The 22,137-nt window shown below is 39.5% G+C and overlaps 1 protein-coding gene across 1 annotated transcript in view; it reads right to left on the bottom strand.

Annotated features, from left to right (window-relative positions):
• Nucleotides 1-899: 899 nt before the first annotated feature.
• Nucleotides 900-22,137, bottom strand: part of LOC130073720 (GTPase IMAP family member 8) — a 217,338-nt gene continuing 196,100 nt past the window's right edge. Inside the window, 5 exon segments of the mRNA XM_056239290.1 lie at nucleotides 900-1,139; nucleotides 1,141-1,253; nucleotides 1,864-2,040; nucleotides 3,859-4,515; nucleotides 6,529-7,233. Coding sequence (XP_056095265.1) covers nucleotides 1,008-1,139; nucleotides 1,141-1,253; nucleotides 1,864-2,040; nucleotides 3,859-4,515; nucleotides 6,529-7,233 — 1,784 coding nt within the window. The 3' untranslated portion in view covers nucleotides 900-1,007.

A 22,137-nucleotide genomic window follows, 5' to 3' on the forward strand; every position in this document is an offset into this window, starting at 1 on the left:
TTGCATTGGGTTTTGGGGAGTGGGATTTGTAATGTTTAGGACTTCAGTTGTTCTATATCTCAGATGTGTCTGTACCTTTACAGTGTTTGAATGCCATATTTCTGTGAATGCCATATTTCTGTAAAGCATATTAATAAGGCTTTTTGTACGGTTGAAAATGGATAGGAACCTTTTTCTTGATCTTTGGACTATCTTAAATATTTTATGTGCAGTAGTTTGTTGTAAAAAACTGTTAATCAGTATTGTCATTTGAAATATATTGAATATTATAAAAAGAGCTTTCATATATTATACAGTGTACAGTGCTGATTTGCCATTTTATGAATGTTGCAAACTGACCCAAGTTTTGGTGAGTTTGAAGTCTTGGCCCTGTAGTGACAGACAAATCAGACACAATTGTTTTTTATATTTAACAAATCTTTAAAACCCCTCAACCGACAACAAATGATATACCAGTGTGTATGTGGCAAACCCCAAAAAGGCAGAACGGGTCTCTGGTTACCATGGCAACAGCGACAGATCGTCAGATATTTACGACTGAAAGAATGCGGAGCTTTGCTCTGGACTGACTTTGGATCAGGCCATGGAATGAATTAGGAAAGCATACTTTCTTTTAAAAAAGGATTTCTTTCCTTTCCATAGGAAAACAGCTATGCATGAACATGATTATCTCCAGGACATTGTGTGTATGATTATTACGGTCTTGTATAGTGTCTTTTGTATGGTATACTGGGCTTGGTAGCCTAACAATAAAAGCTGATTTTGGACTAACAAGGAAGTTTTCAGTTCTGAAACTTTCAGGATTTTCTTATAATATGATAATATGACCTATTATATGTCAAAACTTCAAGGAAAATTGGATTTATCAGTTCATGTCCCCTTTAAGGTTAAAACAACTGCACATTCATTTTAGTTTTATTAATATTTACAGGTAAATATTATGATGCTAATGTCATAAATGTCCACATTATAAGGACACAATTTATCTTTGATTCATTCAATCACATTCAGGTCGTCTTAGTATCTTCTTCATGCTTATCATGCTTCTTTAATCTTAGGAAAAGTTTGGAGATCTTGGGCAAACCAAGTGTTCGTCTGGTTCCTGAACCCTCCACAGACTCCGGGATGGATCTCAAAGACCCGAATCCTGAGCTGTGGTGAGCTTAAAACTGAATCACTGTCTGCTCCTGATCTGAATGAACCATAAGAAGAACTTCCCACAGACCGTGTGTCCGATCGCTCATCTCCACTCACTGGGGAAATACAACGAAATCAGTAAAAGGTTTAAAACTGTTACAGACCAACACAATTCTGACATGTAACACTTTCAATGTTCCTAAAAATAATATAGCCTATTGGTAATCATTATCAGGTGCCCTTGAAAATATTATAACATTTCTTCATTAATCAGATGGGATTTCAAAGTTTTATTGCTGTTTTATCAATGAAATATCTTTATTACAAGACTGATCACCATATATTGCACTTATTTAAAGTGACCATATAGATTTAAATTTGAAGAACAAATGAGCATAAAACAGGTCTTAACCTTTAAAAATGATGATCATCAAACTCAGGAGGTCAAGCTAAATACTGTTTTAAAAAGTAAATTTAAAAACAACAAGAAGAACATGATAATGGAAAACTGCTGCAAATTTATCCGTCACAATATTCACAAAACATTCAGAAAAAGGTAAAAGGTCCAAATGGGGAAAACACGTGGTAACAAATTTAGGATAATGTAGGCTAAAAATAAATATTTCTCAACAAAAGAGACATCTTGCTGTAATGATTTTTAAAAAAAAGTAACAGGAGACAAAAGTGGGAAAAAAAACAAATAAAACAAAAACAAAAGACACTCACTGTTTGGTGTCCATTCCATGCTTCTATATCGTTTTATGGCCCCTGGCTCGTAAGTTGTGTGAGATGAATCTCTGGAACGTGACGAACTGAAAACTGGTTCTGCTCCTGATCGTGATCTGAATGAACTATAACCAGAACTTCCCAGAGACCATGAATCAGATCCTTCAGCTCCACTCACTATAATAATGAAAGCAGAGAATAGATCAGTAATGCATTTGACAGACACTGGTTTCCTAATGAAGATAAACAGGGTTGAACCTGGTCAGTAGGGTGGGGAATTGATAAGATTTTATCAATATCAATGCCACTAACGGTTCTGCTTATCGATCCGATTCTTTAACGATTCTCTTATCGATTCCTGATAGCACAGACTGCACTGTGTGGAAAAAAGTAGGCTAGTCATATGCTTTTTCGGGGGAAAAACAAGTGGTTTTATTTGTTTTAAAGCTTACACTTGAGCAAACTGTACTTATGTAATTTATGTAATAAATGGAACCTTATTGTAAAGTGTTACCGATTAGTTATACACCGATTAAAAATGTCCCGTGAGTTCAGTGTTGGAAAGATCAGTTGATTTAACCATTCATTAAAACGAATCGGTTCAAATGAGTCATTAGTTCGCGAATCGGACTTGTAATTTTCGGACGTGTGCGCGTTGTGTGATTATCCCGCGGTTGGGACATCCCACAAGATTTGTGTCATCACAGAAAACGTTTCATCACTGGATAGTTTTTTTCGTTTATTTAAAGTGTGGTTTATGTCAGCCGAATGTGCGGAACGCTTTTCCGATAAAGGCAACGTATTTTAGCACAATTCACACCCAGCGGTAGCCTAATTCAGGAAAAACAAATCTCCGAATGCTCCACATGAAACTTTAGTCTCCCGACCTTACCATCGTGTCGTTTATTTGGATTAATATGTGCGAGGGAGAGAGAGCAAGACAGCGCTTAGTTTTGAGACGGTGAACCCTTACTTTCGCTTTGCTCCAAAGAGAGAGAGTGCGCGCGCGCGACCGGGGCGCTCTCTCTCTGCTCGTTCGGTTAAACATGCGCCCTGTCACAAGCGCAGCAGTTCATCTACATTACTCACCGATCAAATAAGACTTTGGTGGTACAAAAATTCGCTTTGGACGCCGTGCTATGGTGATTGATAAAGGACAAGTTCACGGTCTGTAGCCTACATACTAAGGCTGACTCAGAGCAGGAGCATCGATAAGAGGACTCGTTAAAGGAGAACTCCGGTCAATTTTAACATTGAGCTCATTTTTTGTACATTTGGAGTGCTGTCAGTACAGACAAAAACGACAAAAATCGGTGTTGCCTACACCGTGTTATCCTCTTTTTAAAATTCGCACCCTGTTGACTTCAATGGGGCAAGTTCTAAACCTGCTTTTAGCCTCTTAACATCCTTGATTTGTCATTACAAGTGCACAGCCATGTGAGTGGTGTTATTAAGAGTGACCACGGTCAATCTGACTGCAGTAGACGTGCAAGATATTAATAAAAATGATGTTAATTCAGCCAGCTCACATAGGCTACCTGTATTTACTTCCTGTTTTCGCTCGAAGTCCACAGTAGTCAATTGTCGAGTTCGCGCGCGCGATAATTTTGTCGTTTTTGTCTGTACTGACAGCACTCCAAATGTACAAAAAAATGAGCTCAATGTTAAAATTGACCGGAGTTCTCGTTTAACGTCGAGGGCATACAATATCGATGGATCGTAAAACTTAGAACCGGTTCTCGAGTGGAACCGGTTTTCGAGTGGAACCGGTTTTCAATGCCCATCCCTACTGGTCAGTATCAGGGTGGGACATGAGAGAAAATGAGACTGTTTCCATTAGAGGTGTTATTGAATGTTAGCGTTGGTCCTGCAGTCTGTGTGATGAACACTATAAACTATTGAAAACTACATCTAAAGAGCTGTAGACCATTGAGGAGGAAACACATCTGAGTCTGTGTGTAGATAATATTGATACAATTTTATGATTTCACTCACTAGTCTGTAATCTCATGTCTTCTCTCCATTTGTCCAATCGTTCTTCCGCTTCCTTTCTACCATCCATTTCAAAATGGCGGCCGTTGTTTAGTGCCACTGTCTCCTCAATCTTCTCCAGCAGCTCCTTGATCTGAGTGTCGTCTCTCCTGTTGAGATTGTTGAGAACATGAAACCTGTTCCCACATTTGTCCAGCAGCCGCTGGAGATCCTGTCCTTCACTCTCGATGTGTTGCTCTATAGATGTGTCTGACAGAAAGTCTCCATAAGTGAACAGCACTATAGTGTGACTCCAGACTCTCTCACTGAGAAGATCCATATGATCCTGCAATGCTTTTCTCTCAGTCTCTTTAAATCTAGTGTCCACACGTATGATCAGTAGTACAGCGTGTGGTCCTGGAGGACACAGAGACACACTCAGCACAATCTCCTGTTTCAGTCTCTCAGGACTCATCTCTACAGTGTAATTCTTCCACCATCCTGGAGCTTCAATGACAGTGATGTGTCTGTCTGCTACTTCTCCATGTCTCCTCACACACTGAGCAGATCTCTTCAAGTCAAACTCCTCTCTGCCCAGGATGGTGTTTCTTGATGAACTCTTACCAGCTCCTTTATATCCCATCAACACAATCCTCAGCTCTGAGAGATGTAGAGCGTCACCTGAAACAAATAGAGAACAAACACACTTCTTAAAGCGAGTGACATCTTAAATCTTCTTAAAGGAGTAGTTCACTTTTTAAAAAACTTTTGCTGATAATTTACTCACCCCCATGTCATTCAAGATGTCCATGTCTTTCTTTCTTCAGTCGAAAAGAAATTAAGGTTTTTGATGAAAACATTCCAGGATTTTTCTCCATATAATGCACTTTACTGGGTACCAAACGGTCCAAGGTCCAAAAGACAGTTTCATTGCAAACTGCAAACTGTTCAAATGGTTTTAAATGACACCAGACGATGAATAAGGGTCTTATCAAGCGAAACGATCGGTCATTTAAAAAAAAAAAAAAAAAGTTTAAGTTTTATAAGCTCACATGCTCGCCTTGCTCTGTTCTGTGTAACTCTCCTGTTCGAACTCGTTCATCAAAATGAACAAATCTTTTTCCGAGTCAATTCGTTCATTTCGGTCGTTAAATGAATCAAATGTCTCGAAAAAAGATTTGTTCATTTTGATGAACGAGTTCGAACAGGAGAGTTACACAGAACAGAGCGAGGCGAGCATGTGAGCTTATAAAACTTAAACTTTTTTTTTTTTTTTTTTTTAAATGACCGATCGTTTCGCTTGATAAGACCCTTATTCATTGTCTGGAATCGTTTAAAGCCCTTTGAACAGTTTGCACTGAAACTGTCTTTTGGACCTTGGACCGTTTGGTACCCAGTAAAGTGCATTATATGGAGAGAAATCCTGGAATGTTTTCATCAAAAACCTTAATTTCTTTTCGACTGAAGAAAGAAAGACATGGACATCTTGGATGACATGGGGGTGAGTAAATTATCAGCAAAAGTTTTTTTTAAAGTGAACTACTCCTTTAAGTAATCTCTCTTAGTGAAATAGGGGTTACTGAAATAAAGTTTACTGTATCTGTGTGAGTGTCAAACTACACATTATTGATTGAAAATTACACATAAGTGTATCTCACATTAATGGAACTCTTAAAACAGAGTTGCACAAAAGTTATTGATGGACAATAATTATGAATTATGGAGAAAAGAAAATTGCTTAATTTCAATGATCTGAACACAAAACACAACAGATCACAGAACACACAGAGTAAGCAAGACTAAATTACAAACAGCTTCAGAATAATGTTTTCAGAAAGTATATTGTTTCAAAATAATTAAACTGGCCTCTAAACCAGTGAATAAATCTCTCTCGTGTGTGTGTGTGTGTGTGTTCACAGCTGGGAAAGTGTTATCAATACACTGGTGGATATTAGCACCAGCAAATACAAAAATGTGTTACATTTACATTCATTTACTAGATGGAAAGAAAACTAAAAACAATTTGAAACTGATTCTTTTTATGAAAGACTTTATGGAAAAAAAAACCCAGCTTAAAGACGCATAAACAGATCCAAAATCTTATTGACCAATATGAAAACAGTAAAAGTCTGGCAGAAACTGTAAACAGGTTGACATTTTTTGTTTCATAAAAATAGCTTCTATCACGAGGGAAAATTTTACTGATGTCCATTTTACTAGACATATTTTTGGCTAAGTTGGAGCTTCAAATGAAATATAGTTATACCAGCAGTCTAGTAGTTTTACTTGTCATGTACTTTCAGTGTGTTTGACGGACTCACTTCCTGGAGCTTCAGAACAGCGACAAACATGAGGCGTAAAGTAAAGCTGATGTTTAAGGTTATATTCAAGACAAGCTGTTTGCTGTTGTTGTTGTTGTTGTTGTTTTTGAATTGTTTTTATTTTGGATTTCTGTTTTCAAAAGCAAACCCTATGAAGAACAGGATTGTTTAAGAAATAAAAGTGCTTATCTCCTTTAGTAAAAGCTTTTATGAGCCGTCACTGTGAACTGCTTTGAACACATATATCGTGAATCCCTCAACAAGCGGTTAATGACAAGAAGTTTCATGTTATTATTGCTGTGAGTGTTACATTTTCATGATTTACTTAATATACTCAGTGTGAATATCTGCACTATAAAGTATGTGGACTCACTCATCTGTGATCTGATGTTTTCTCTCCGTTTCTGCATCCTCTTCATTCGTTCTTCTGCTCTCTCTTCCTGTGCTCTTTTCCTCTCTTCCACCTCCTGTAAAATCTTTCTGTCTATTTCAAAATGGCGGCCGTTGTTTAGTGCCACTGTCTCCTCAATCTTCTCCAGCAGCTCCTTGATCTGAGTGCCGTCTCTCCTGTTGAGATTGTTGAGAACATGAAACCTGTTCCCACATTTGTCCACCAGCCGCTGGAGATCCTGTCCTTCACTCTCGATGTGTTGCTCTATAGATGTGTCTGACAGAGAGTCTCCACAAGTGAACAGCACTATAGTGTGACTCCAGACTCTCTCACTGAGAAGATCCAGATGATCCTGCAATGCTTTTATCTCAGTCTCTTTAAATCTATCACCCACACGTATGATCAGTAGTACAGCGTGTGGTCCTGGAGGACACAGAGACACACTCAGCACAATCTCCTGTTTCAGTCTCTCAGGACTCATCTCTACAGTGTGATTCTTCCACCATCCTGGAGCTTCAATGACAGTGATGAGTCTGTCTGCTACTTCTCCATGTCTCCTCACACACTGAGCAGATCTCTTCAAGTCAAACTCCTCTCTGCCCAGGATGGTGTTTCCTGATGAACTCTTACCAGCAGCTTTATATCCCATCAACACAATCCTCAGCTCTGAGAGATGTAGAGCGTCACCTGAAACAAATAGAGAACAAACACACTTATCCTGTGTGTGCTTTCTGAACAGTTAACAAGAAAGCTGTACTAAAAATATGCTAATCATAATAATACAAATTCCACATTAATGGACTCAAGTTAATCATCATCCATAGCTAAATGATGAAGAAATGAGAATCATTTAATTTTCTCAATTAGGAGAAAACAAAAACACAGATTACATAAAACTCAGGGCTAAATTGTAATTTGATGCAAAAATAACATGTTTTCAGTGATTATATATCCTTTAAAAATATGAAGGCAAAATTAATTCAAATGACACTTAATTCAAATATAATTAGATATCACCATACTTCCTTGATTGATTACATTAAGAATTGTAAATAAAAAATTTGGTATTACAAGTTCTCTGAAATGTTATGTTTAATCCTCTGGCCCTCTTTGTTTAGGGGTGGGTTAAAACTCAAAAGGTTGGTTGACCTTGGCTTCTTCCCGGTCAGAAGTGACCGAAGCCTTGAATTTAACTTTTTTTTCTTCCAGGAAACCCATAATATATTTTTGTTCAATAATATTTTTTTGTTTATTATTATTTAGAAGTTGTAAAGGTTTTTATGTTACTATGCAATCATTTTACAATTTGTATGAGCTATTTTTCCCATTAATTAAACTTTTTTTTTCTTCAATATTAGCTGAATCTACCAATATGAAAGTGAAAGCAGCAGTAATGTCTCACAGAAACAGCAAAGACGTCGAGTTTGATTAAGAGTCATTTTTACTATGAATCAACAAGGAAAAGACGATTAGTTTAAAAAAATAATAAATGCTTACTTAAGTCCATTTTACTTCACACGGTCTCAGTCGGAGTTCCGGAGTAAATGTAGGTTTACGTGCACCAGCAGTCAGTGGTGTTTATCTTTCAGTGTTTTACTAGTGCTTCAGAACAGTCACGCGCATGGGCGGGTCTACAGGAGTACGGAAGTGTGCAAAGGTGATCTTCGAAGTTATTTTACAATAAGATGTTAACAAATGTTAAAAAAGTAATAATATCTTTTAATCCAGACACACTTCAAAAAGTGACTTCACCTGGCAAACCTAAACATTAAGTAGCCAACTATTAATCCCACAATGAATATATATCATATACTTATTATTATTTTTTAATTATTACTGTAAAAGTCCAGCTTTCCTGTAGCTCAAACAGTGGAGCGTTGGTGCTTGCAACGTCAAGGTCATGGGTTCGATTCCCAGGCAAAGCAAGAACTGATAAGAATGTAAATGTGCACCTTGAAATGCAATGCAAGTCGCTTTGAATATAAGCGTCTGCCAAATGCATAAACTGTAAATTTATATAGAGTTGCAATTTGGAAGATTATTTAGTCTTCTTGCAGTCAATAATTGTATCTATTAAGACTCGTATTTGATAATCAAAATGACCTTTAAAAGTTGTAAAAATACTAATTATAGAGTGTCGTCTACAAATCGATGTGCCAGTAATGGGTTTTAAATCGCTCTCTACAACATCAGACACATAATGGTAATTGATATTAGCCTTTGCCTTGACTTTATTATCAAACAGCTAATAATGTGTTGCTAATGTTACACAAAGCATGTTCCCGTTCGCCATCTCACAGTCAGAAAGCTGCCTTCTAAAACTCAGCATCCGAACGCTTTGAACATCATAGAAAGTCAGTGAGGAAAAGCCCCACACGCTGACGGGATTGGTTACATGTTTGTGATGGTAAGAAACAGGGGCGTTTCAAACCGCGTTTTTGAGGCTGTGTTTGATTCACTGCAGGTTTAAGGAGAAAATACTCAGCAATGGTGTTGACTGATTCATTTGCTCAAGGTTTATCAAGCATATTAAAACACCACATAGACATAACTTGATTTTCACCTCGGGGTTCTTAAATGATTGAATCTTAATGAGTAGGCTTCTTTAGATATACAGTACAATAAAAAAAAGTAAAAGATGCAAGCATCAACATGGCATTATAACATTTTCTTTTACATTTAGTAAAGAACATATGCCTATGTAATTTAGTATTTTAAATGTTTTTGATACATTCCATATTTAAAAAAAAAGAACAAATATTAAAACATGGAGGGAATCTATATGAAACAAATGTTTATAAATGTTATATTTACAGAAATAATATCAGTTTAATTGTTATAAGGCAGTCAGATGTAAGTCGTCTGCTGTTGTTCAGGATGTTCAGAGCTCTTCTGAATGACTGAGATCCCGTCCATATCCAGCTCCACTGAATGAACACTGAAGGAACCAATGCCCCGTCAAAACAACAGCAGGACCAACACTATTCAGAAAATACATTTTGCTTTCACCATTCATGTTTTTCAGTTTTTACTAGGACACTAAAACACGCAGGTCTTTCAGCAACCAGTTTAAATTGCACATCTATATTGAATCATTCTGAGAGAAGTGCTTCTACATATATCAGTTTAGAAAGGGTTAAAAACAACCATTCCTCTTCACATGTTCTCATTCTGTAGCGGTTGAACCAGTTTCTCTGGCTCACCTGTATGTTTGTGAGAATCTCTGTCACTGGTTTCTTCTGCTGAGGTTCACGGGTGAGTAAGAACAGGAATCCTCCTCCTCCTGCTCCTGCCAGACTCTGTCCTAAACTCAGCGGCTGAAGAGCGTTCATCATGGATCTCACGGCCGCCGGCTCACAGCCTGGAGCCATCAGCTTCTTCTGCTGCCAGTATGTGTCCATACACTCCCCCAACCTGAGGAGAGATCCTGAGAGAAACAGATCAAAGACTCCATCTGAATCTGGTGTGTGTGTGTGTGTGTGTGTGTGGGAGAGATCCTGAGAGAAAGAGATCAAAGACTCCATCTGAATCTGGTGTGTGTGTGTGTGTGTGTGTCTCACCCTCTCTGCAGGCTTCAGCACACTCCTCTGCATTGGTCACCAGCTGCTCTGCGTTCTGTACGATGGAGGGTAAACGCGCATACCAGCTCCGCACCACGTCCTGCACACACACACACACACACACACACAGTGATCCAGTGACACACTACACAGCGTTCATGAAGTCTGACCATCACCATCAGCCGCTCGTACCTGCAGAAGGTTTCGTGCTAAACGCGTCTTTCCAGTGTAAACCAGAAGAAGATGCTGCTGCAGGACAGACTGGAAGTGTTGAGGAAGAGAGAGCTGTTCTACTTCCACTCTCAGCGGTAACTGAGCTGCAGATCGAGCCAGCTTCACTCCTCCAAACAGCCCGCCAACCTGATCCTGCCATCCACCACCTAAAACAGCAGCAAATATGCTTTCAAATTCAGTTTGATAAAAAATGTAAACTCCAGTCTGATCGAGCTTCACAGCTCAGTGAAATCTTCCTTTAGAAAGGAAGTGATGCATCCCATTATGAGAATAGTGGCGTCTCTCGTACCGGTGGTGAGGATCTGCTCCAGGTAAAGAACATCATGAATGAGAGAGTTTGTGTCGAAGCTCCGTCCCGTACATCTGTAAACTGCTGCAAGAGCTGCACCTGCCAGAATACTGCTGGTGCCTGCAAACACACACATATACACTGTAATTATAATTTCATTTAAAATCAATTCATTGATTTAAATTTTGTGTGAGCCAACATACAACATCTATTAAAACAAAAAATAGTAATATATAATAAAGTAAAATGGATATACAAATTGTTATACAAATAAATATTTCAAATATTTTTATTATTATTTTAAAATAAAAGTGATAAAATACAATATAGTGAAATTTATGATATACATTTACTATACAAATTAATATATTTACAAAGTAATAATACAATTGAATAAATATATATATATATAGGCCTATATATATATATATCTTTATAACAAAGTGGAAGATTATACATTAATAATAAAATAATTCACATAATAAAAATGATTATTATTAATATTATTATTATAAAATAAATCTTAAATCGATGATTATACATTTGTTATAAAAAAATTCTATATTTAGATAAATATATTATAAAATATAAAATAATATATAAATTATTATTATTTGTATTAGCATGTATAATCATCAATTTTATTTGATATATTAATCGTTTTTTATTTGATATTCATATTTTTTTGCTACTATGTAAATATATATAATTATTAATAATTTATCTATATGCCATTACAAATTACTGTTATTGCTTCTGATCTTTCTTATGCACATTTTTCCCATTTGAGTGATATTTAAAAGGTCTGAACCTTTTAAAAACTTTGAAGAACAAATGAGCAGTAAAAACAGGTCTTAACTTTTAAAAATGTTGATCATCAAAACTCAGGAGGTCAAGCTAAATACTGTTTTTTCCCCTGCTTATTTTATTTCAATAAATGCAAACCTTTTACCAAAGGTTTTTTACATGTACATTTAAAAACAGCAAAAACAACAATAACACAATAAGGGAAAAGTGCTGCTAATTTAGCCATCACAATAGATGGTTTCCGATCAATTAGAGTATCAACATTGCTGCTTGTGCAAAAAGAAAAGGTAAAGGGTGCTTGCTTCTATCGTTCTATGGCCCCTGACACGTAACTTGTGTGAGATGAATCTCTGGAACGTGACGAACTGAAAACTGGTTCTGCTCCTGATCGTGATCTGAATGAACTATAAGCAGAACTTCCTACAGACCTTGAATCAGATCCTTCAGCTCCACTCACTATAATAATGAAAGCAGAGAGTAGGCTAGATCAGCAGAAGAACATTTACATTAATGTATTTGACAGACACTGGTTTCCTAATGAAGATAAAACAGGGTTGAACCTGGTCAGTATCAGTGTGGGAAATGAGAGAAAATGAACACTTTTTCCACAGAGGTGTTACTGAATGTTAGCGTTGGTCCTGCAGTCTGTGTGATGAACACTATAAATATATTGTATATAAAAAAAGTACATACAAAAAGTATTCTCGTCGCTTGATAAACTTAAGGTTGAGTCACTGTAGTCACTTGTACTATTTTAACGATGTCTTTACTAACTTTTCTGGGTTAGTAAACAGCCTATACGGAGTGAGACAGCTCTCAGATTTCATCGAAAATATCTTAATTTGTGTTCCGAAGATGAACGAAAGTCTTACGGAGTTAATGAGGGAGAGTAATTACTAACAGAATTTTCATTTTTGGGTGAACTAACCCTTTAAGTCCATCTAGAACAGTAAATAATGATTAAAAACAATGTTGGGAACAATTACACATCAGGGAGAAAAATAAATAAATGAAAAATAAAAATCCTCATATAAACTCAAGCTTAAACAGTCAAATAAGTCATGGACTCCAGTTTAACTCTACAGCATATTAATAATGGGAATAATTTGTTGTCCCAGATGGAGTTTAGACTGGAGTCCATGAACTCCATCTAGTAAATGACTGTATATGTAATATATACTGATATATATGTCTCAGCACCTAATTAGCTGGGAGAGCATAACACATTGATACAATTTTATGATTACACTCACTAGTCTGTAATCTCATGTCTTCTCTCTTGTTTTATTAGCATTTTTTTTATTAACCATTATGAGTGTTCAATACAACACACATTTAAATTTGAAGTCTGAGGAAAAATGTTGATAGAAAAAGTTGGTTGCTGAATACCCCCTTCAAAGATATTTATGCTTAATGTTACATGGTCAGTAGAAATACAAATTGTATCATAGGTTAGATATAAACAACTATGTTTAAAGCGGTTTTCTGAAGTGATCGTGTAATGGTTTTCATTTTGTAATATCTTTTTTTATTTAAGGTGGTGGACATTCAGGATTGCTGTCATTCAAGAAGTTATTATTGACCACATCTCCTACCCCTATGAGGCAGTGAGCTACAAAATACCTGAAGAAAATGGCACTTATCCTGGAGTTCATATAAAGGTAAGCAACATTTTTAATTAAATTATTTATAGAGCATGTTATTGTGTTTCTGTTTTAGTTGAAAATAATGAAACATATTATAATGTATAGTTGAGCAGACAAGCTAACATGACATGCAATTGACCCTTCGCTAAGCCCCGCCTGTCAAGCTTTCGTGCCTGGCACGTCTATTACAGTGTTGCATACACAGGTGTCAGACATTCCCAATGAGATGATTAGTAATTTTTGGCGAACATGTGAAATATCTGAGAGAGCAAGACAAAAGGGACTGCAGTGTGCATTCGAGGGATATATCCACTACATAATATGCAGCCGATTAGAGAATCATTTAATAAAAATTTAAGCTAAAGCCTATAGTCCCAGCGCAAGCAGCAGCGCCTCATACGCTGACCATTCAAATGGGAAACACACAAATTGAGGAACAGCTATGTTCGTGCACAGCAGGGTAAGTGAAATGCGGGGGACAGCTTATCCATAAATCTTGTGGAATAACACTAACACCGGGAGAGCCGCGATCGGATTGGGTTAAAGTTACTCAGTCAGGGGTAGTAGGCCGTCGATTAACAAAATGCTGAAAAATATTTTAAAGTATGTCAGTGAGCCTTAATCGTCTTATTTTACGTTAAAATATATGCAATATGCATTATGAACAAAGAACCATCATTATTTCCAAGCAATAGGTGTTTTTGTTAATCCTATTGTTGTCAACTTTTTCTTCTTAAATTGTAGATAAGTCAGAAGAGCAGACCAGGAGATGGAGAGGTATCTTTTAAAGCAGATGTTCTTTATTAGGTCGCTGTAGCATCTCAATCTCGTCCGACTAACTAAAATACAGACTGTTCATATACCTTACAAGGGGGAGGAATTACATAGAGGTGGAGTCACTCGGAAACAAAACATGCAAATTAAGTGGGAAACACCCTACTCTGAGAGCCCTATCAGTCCAATTGAATCAGCATAACTTATTCAAATGCTGATACTGGCCAGGAACACTGGTTCCAAGAGCCATCCCAGAGCCATTAAAGACAAAAGGTGGAAGTCTCCCCTATAGCTAATCCAATCAATCTAGGCTGAGAGGTGAGAATCTCAGTGATCTGATCAATTTAAAATACACTGGAGAAAACAGGACTGTCAGGAAAGGAGACTCTTGCTGGAGACTCAATAATCATCTGAAATCAGTCTACTAAACTTTATCAGTTTATATACTATTGTAGTGGAAACAGGGGCGTAGGAGCCATTATACGTGGGGACATGTCCCCCCCACATTTCAAAATCTAAGTTTTGTCCCCCCCCACTATTTCCCAATGTAAGATTTTGTTTTGCACTGCCTGCCTATCTCTGCCGATTTCACAGTCTCCAAATGAATCCATTCGGCAACTTTTAAATACATAATTCGGCCGTATTCTTCAGCTGCTAATCAATTGTCAGTCGACCATGATCGCGCACCGCTCGCGCATGCGCATCTAGGTGACACGGATAAATGTACGCAGCGATATATAATGAGTGTTCCTGGGAGATCCTAGCTATGGATCCTAGTTGCGCGGGATGTGGAAGCGTGCAAAAGTTCTAGAAATGTACATAAAGTGCCTTGGCCTTGAATGACAAGGTAAGGAAAATAAGACTAAATCTAAATTAAATAACCACGACTAGGTTGGCCATGTGATTTTTCTCAGGAGATGTTTTGAGCATTTTACTTCAGACACCGGATTATTAGCAAACTGCCAAGAGAACTGCTAGCTGGCTACTCAAAATAAACTAGCAATCTATTCAGGCAGCATATTTGTGTTTGATCTGTGTGAATTACAGAAATATAAGACTTGCTAGACCTACTTTTAGCTACCAAGGAACCTTTCCACTAGGATAGATTGATTTTATTTTTCAATCTATCCTTGGGGGGTAAGCTAGGTGGTTAATGGAAATTAAATCAACCATTTATTTGAGTTTTTAATTTTAGTTAATCAGTACATGACTGATTAACAGTAATGTAAATGCTAAATGTCCTACCTGTTGATACTACAACAATGCAAAGTATATGCTCTTAACCTTGCAGTTTTTCACATATCATGTAAGACTCATTTTCTCAATTTCTTTGCACGAAACTCTCCAGAAAGTGCCATTTAATGGTTTATTTTTCAAAAAAAATTCCCAGGGGAGCATACCCCCGGACCCCCCTAGGGAGAGCCCACATAATAAATGGTCCCCCCACAGCATTTATTGTCCCCCCCAGGTTCAAAATTGCTCCTACGCCCCTGAGTGGAAACCTAAATTAAACGTAATAAATTTGTAATCCTACATTTCCCCCTTTGAGAGTTCTAAATAACTCTCACAAAATACAAATTTAGACACTTAAAAGTTCTCTTGTAACTTTGTGATCGTTACAGGCACATAACTTATTAGCTCTGTGTTTGCTTTTCTGTAATTGCATGCTGACACAGAAAACAAACATACAATTACGGTCCGTGTAGTTCTTACGGATAATTATCTTCATTCATCAGGTGTAATTTAGTTGAAAGATCAAGTCTTGTTGGACCACCATGTTTGTGCACGAGTCCTGGAATGCAGCCATCTTCGTGTGTGACGTGCAAGCATTCTTTCCAGCAAACAAGGCGTTTTTGACATATTCATCAGCTAAGAATATGTTGTTTCTGGAGTCCAGACTTCGTGCGATGTCCATGATGGTTAATAGTATGACAATCTTTATCTTGTCGATGGATGATTGAAGGTTCCGTAGTGGGTCTCTGCGTTGTGTATTTTTTTTTCTTTTCTTTATCCTTTTGTGATAGTTGGCTCGGTAGTGGGTCTTGTTGTTTCCTGGAAGTGGTGTCTTCATATGCAGGTGAGGAGGTCGTGCGTATGGTTCTCAGGACAGCCATCACGTGGTACCTGCACAGAGGAAGAAAGAAAACAAAAAAATCAGGAGAGCAGTATTTGTTCAAACCCTAGGGTTGTAAACTTTTCCGAGTCTGCTATCGTTGTTCCTTCTTTCCCTATTTCTTAATTATGACACCTAAAGAACGCAGTGAGGTGAGGATGGACTAATGGATGGGAAGGCCTATGAGGGATTCTTCACTGCAGGGGTTGGCCCCCGACGCCTGTTGCAATCGGTTCTTCCCTGGGCTCCTCACTGTTCCGTGTCCTGTCATTTCCCTGTGGGAGGGGGAACAACTTTTACAGTGTGACACAATGAGTCCAGGTTTATCTTCCCTAACACAATACTGCGGCTACTTTAATTTACATCACTTGATATGGTCCGTGCTATTTAGGCTCTAATGTCTTGCAATATTCTAGACACTTCCTTGACTACCTGTCCTGTGAAGTGTGTACCTTTATCTGCGCAACACAGATAAGTGAGTCATTTCTCCTTCATCCTCTAACAAACTTCAGTCATTGTAGACATCATACATGAGAATGGTGACAAAAATTACTTTTGCTTGATTCATTATTGCGGTCACTACATTGAGGGCATTTTAAGTTTACAGCCTGACCCAGCTCATTACTAATGAAGGGCCTGTGCTGTAGACAACATTTAAGGCTGTGAGTCTACTTAACCATTGTCCCCACAAAGGAAAGCTGAGACAGTCACTTTCCTTTTGTTCTATTAAACAAAAATAAGTCTTTTATCTCTGTTGTAAGTTACTGGGGAGAATTAAGCACTCACAGCACAAATGGTTAGCACCTCAACATGTTGCCCCACCCGTTTAATGACGTGGGCAGTGGCTTCTTCAAAGTAGAAAGCAGATTGAGTAGCAGCTGAGCAACATTATTAACCTCAATAAAGTTCTTTTTGCTTTTCCTACACTCTTTTCTCCAGTGTCCATGCTTACCACAGTAATAACAACTGCCCTCTCTCTTAGGACATTTACGTTTCTGTTGGTTCTCTGTGTTGACCTTTGTTGTGGGATTTTTCATTCTCTCTCTTTCAAACCAATAATGCTGCTGCTACTGATTGATGTGAGCAGGTGACATGGGAGGACGGGGAGAGACGGATGGACTTTGACCCCAAAGGTCAAAGGACAGGCCAGTTTTAGAGCAAGCAAGAGAGCATGACCAAACCCTAAAGTTCAGGTTATTATTATTATTTCCTGACGGTAGAGAACTGAACTTTAGTCTATCTATGGGCAGAACAGACCTTGAGATAGTTGTATAAAAACTGCTCTCTCCCTCCTCTCTGGGTCTCACTTGCCTCGCAGAACTGTACACTGTCTACCTCTGTGGGCCAATTGAACCTTTCTTATAAGAAATAAATCATTTTAATTCTCAGACTGTCTCTTACGCATTGATGTTTGTTTAGTGAATAATTCTGCCGTTACAGTTGGTGTAAGATAGTGCGATGAGTTCTTCTCCATGAAGGGATTCTGGACCTGACAGCGGACGGTGGAGAGAACGCCCTGACGCAACAGGCGCCAGTCTAACCGCGCAAGAATTAAGAGAGAGAGCCGACCGCTTCCTCAGGCCCAGAGAACTTCAGGGGAGAACCTCAGATAAGAACTCAGGCGAAAAGAAATCTCTGGTAAGAGACAGTAAATTATTTTCTTTGGGGATTTGACTTTTTTTTTTCATGGGTGAACTATGATGGCTGTACTTGGAAATTAAAACCATAGCTGTGGTACGAGGAAAAGGGGGAGGAAATTGAGGCCACGGAAGTGGGGCCAAGATATTATCCGGACCGAAACCGAAATACTCGTGATAAGTACTTAATCGCTGGTTAGAGTCCAGAGAAAGACATTGAGGGCCCTATCTTGCACCCAGCGCAAATGGCTTTGTACACTGACGCATGTATCATTCCTATTTTGCACCCGCGCAAAGCGGGCTTTTCCCTCCACAGACGCACGTCGGTAAACTAGCAAATGAACTTGCGCTCCCTGGGCGGGTCGGCGCAAAAATGAGGCGTGTTTCGGAGCAAACATTCCCTAGTGCTATTTTGCAGTTCCAGAAAACAATTGTGCCACTGACCAGAAAAAAAGTAGTCTAAAGTCAGTGGCGCGTTGCGCGTACATTCAGATGCTATTTTAAGCGCGCATGCTTGGCCATAATACAGAGTGAACAACACGCATACACTGTAGATGATTCTCTCATCTACACAGATGCATTTTACTTTTTGCAAATTATACATTATTATAAGGAAAAATATTAAAACAAGATAAATCATTGTTGTGTCCATGACGATGGGAAAAATAGGCATAAAGCTTACACATTTACCCAAATTATTATATGCATGTTTAACCGAAGCTAATTTGGGTGGGTTTGTCCCGTCCCCAATGTCACTTCTCTTTCTTTTACGGCCCTGACGAGAACATCGATCTCCTCGGCTGTGAACCGCTCCTGAAGCGCGCCTGGTAAATGCGCCGTTATAATAGTTTTGCGCCATGGAACAAGCGCACCTCGTTCATCATCCTCTTAAAGGGAATGTGAGATGACGCTCTGATTGGTTTATTTCACGTTACGCCCAAACCACACCTATGAATAATGAAGCTACTTCAGACCAACCCATTTTAGATTTGCGCCAGGCGCAAGAGTTATTTATCCCGCCGGGAAAATAGCAACAGCGCCGAGATCCGCCCACAAAGTTACTTGCGCTTTGCGCTTTGACACTTGCGTTTTAGATCGTTAAAATAGGGCCCTGAAAGTCACTGGTTAGAGCCCAGGGGACAGACATTGTAAGCAAGATTAACTACGACCCGGCTGATTTTGGGTGAAAAGTCAGTATATGCGCATAAATTGTAAAGCCACAGGCCGAGGTAATAACGAGAAGACAGCCATTATGGGGACATCCAACAGCAAGAAGCTGTGTACACCAGTGTACTGTCTAAAAAGAAAGCGCTATGGGAAAAAGGGCATGAAAGACATAAAAAAGTTGATAAAATATCATGATTTTCCAAAAGAAGGGACAGTGAGTACCACTAGATTGAGGGTGGTAAAAGAATCAATTGAGGAGAACAGCAACAAAACACAGGGATGTTGTGGTTGTGTTAAGCATGCGTGTAAAAATTGTGATGAAACGATTGAATGTTGGATTGAGGAAGCGAATAGGAGAGAACGCAAAATGTTGAAAAACCAAGAAAAGAGTGACAGTGAAAAACAGAATGAGGAATGTGAAAAGGCTGTGAGTGGAGATAATGTGTGTGCGAGTAAATGTGGGAGTGAAAGCAAAGTGAATGAATGTGAAAAGCATACAACACCAGCACTTGCTAATGAACGGAATGGTTGTGATTGTGTTTTCCCACATGTACACCCGGCACCGAGTGCGCCAGCTGCGGCACCGGCTCCGCCGGCTTACGCAGCACCACCACACTACCCAGAGAGGGAGCTGGCGGCCTTAAAGCTTGATCAGGACCTCGACCGCTCTCCGCCGAAACAGCCGAAGAAGGACTAATCGGAGTCTGAGAAAGAGACAGAGGCGAGACCGGCAAAAGCCGCAAAACCCGCAAAGAAGCCAGAAAAGAAGTCAAAGCAAGTCAAACGAACAAGACCCGCTGAAACAAGCACTGAAGAGGAAACGGAGGACGAGGAAGATGATGAGGACGGGGCGATATCTGACACCCCGAAAGTCAGAAGGGTGAGCAAAGCCAAGAAACAGATGGTCACAAGATCAAAGGTGAAAAGTGAGCCAAGGAGCCTTACAGCGCCGATGGTCGAAGTCGCGGGTCCGGACGGACCGATGTTAGTCCACAGGCCGTGGACGGGAGCTGATTTAAAAGACCAAATGATGAATCTCCCGAACCCTGAAGACGCGGTGGACAGGTTTGCGGAAGCACTGATTGCATTCTGCCAGGAATTCAGCCCAACCATAATCGAACTGAAAAGACTCTTGGGTCTGAAATTGGGCGCTAGCAAATGGCAGATGGTAGCAGGACGGAATGACGTGGAAGAACACCGGCGGGCGCACCCTGACTGGCACGACCGAAGCAACGCCGAATACAGGGGAGCTGTCCTGGACCTTGCACGGTCGATAAGGGCGGCATTTCCCTCCCGAGTGGACATGGAAAAGATAAGTTGTTGCAAGCAGAGACCAGACGAAGCGGTTGGTAAATTTTATCTGAGACTGTTTTTGAGGCGTTTCGACAACACAGCGGTCTTGTGGAACCAGCTGATCGCGGGAACACGCCGTCAACATGGGAATCACACCTGCTGGGCTGCTTCCTGACTGGCCTGAGGCCAGACATTTCCAAAGCCGTGAAACTCAGTTGCATCGATTGGAAACGAGGCAGACTTTCCACTGCGCTGTCACACGCGCAGCACGCGGAAGAAAGCGCGGAGCTGAGAGAGACCAGCAACGACATGCAGCTGACGAAGGTACCATATTATGGTAGAAATAACTTTTATGCAAAGAAAAAAGCAAATCAGAACAAAGCCAATCCAGGTCCTGCCATCGTTAAAAAGTGTGCTTTGTGCGGGTCAAACAATCACTTTATGAGACATTGTACGAAATGTAAACTGTGCAAGAAGGATGACCACTGGGCCCCAAACTGACCTGAAGCAACCAAAGCGGATTGAAGCCACCAGCTGTGCGGAGAGCGCGAGGGGGAGAGACAGCACGAGGTCCGCCGGCTTTCATCTCAAGTAAAGGGAAGTGAACATTTAATTTTAACACTGCACCCAAACACACACACATACACTGATTGTCACTCTCCCGCTCTCTGCAATGAAGAAAACGCTTGCAAATCCTTTTGTGTAAATGATGAAGTTTTGAGTGAAGATTTGTCTGAGGTATGTTTGAAAATGTATAAAAGCGGTGCGTTTTCCAAAATGCCTAGATATCCCATGATGATTGAAGGGACATATGTAAATTTTCTTGTGGATTCAGGGGCCAGCCATTCCACAATAAGACCGTGTGATTTGCCGTATGAGCCAGAGTTAACAGATTCTGTGTACAGAAGCACATCAGCGTCAGGTCATGTGATAGCTGAAAATTTCACTGTGCCATTAGAGTGTGAGACGGAGAAGGGTACTATTTTGAGGCATGCGTTCCTCTTTTCGACCGGCTGTCCGACTCCTTTAATGGCAAGAGACCTGATGTGTGAATTAAATTTGACATTAACAGCAGGGCCAACAGGGATTTTAATTGAAGAAAGTCCTGAGGCGTGCTGTTTGAAATTTGACCCACAATGGGCCTATGAATGGCAGGTGACTGATTTTGATTGGGCAGAAATGATTTTAAAATTGGCAAAGAGGCGAGTTAAATCAGAGAAAACAGACTGTATGGCATTTGACAAATTACATTGCACATCACACGTTGTTATTGACAGAGAACCACAGTATGAAACCGATTGGTTTGACCATATAGAGAACGAGACTGTTAGCTTCGATAACATTTTCTGGACAGAAAATGGACAGAAAATGTGTGTGCACTTTCAGCTCGTCTAACAGAAAAACAGCAGAGTATGTATTTAAATGCTGGAGGAACTGTGCCATGCTTATCTCTGTCCAAGGCCAGAGAGCAAGCATGGGCAAATGTGAGTGATTTTGTTGATCTGTGCATGAAAGCTACCGATTGGGAAGAGAAAGAGTGTGCATAGCAAAACTGTGGGGGGTTTTATGACTGCTTGTGATTTTACAGTGAGTGTGGAAAGAACCGTAAAAGCTATTGAAAAGTGTGCAGTGGAGAATGGGAAGGGAGAGGTGACCTCTGCAGCTGCAATACACAGTGCATTGGCAGAGGTGCCGTCTAGATTGTGGGCAAAGCACAAATATGATGTGGGGTTAATAAAGGGTTGCGAATCAGTCGTGATTACTGCAAGATCTGATTACAGGCCACGTCAACCGCAATATCCTCTAAACCAAGAGGCGTTGCGGGGGATTAAGCCAGTGTTTGACTCCTTATTGAAGGAAGGAATTATTGTTCCCTGTCCAGATTCTCCAGTGCGCACCCCGATTTTTCCAGTAAAAAAGATATCTGGTACGGGTTCCGACACGTGGCGGTTCGTACAGGACCTACAGATTGTAAATGCGGCAGTGGTACAACGCGCCCCGAGAGTTCCTAATGCGTATACGATCTTATCACAAATTTCGCAGAATGCAAAATTTTTCACTGTGGTCGATT

Source organism: Rhinichthys klamathensis, unplaced genomic scaffold (genome assembly GCF_029890125.1).
Source record: "Rhinichthys klamathensis goyatoka isolate OS25496 unplaced genomic scaffold, OSU_Roscu_1.1 h1tg000557l_1, whole genome shotgun sequence".
Taxonomy (NCBI): Eukaryota; Metazoa; Chordata; class Actinopteri; order Cypriniformes; family Leuciscidae; genus Rhinichthys; species Rhinichthys klamathensis.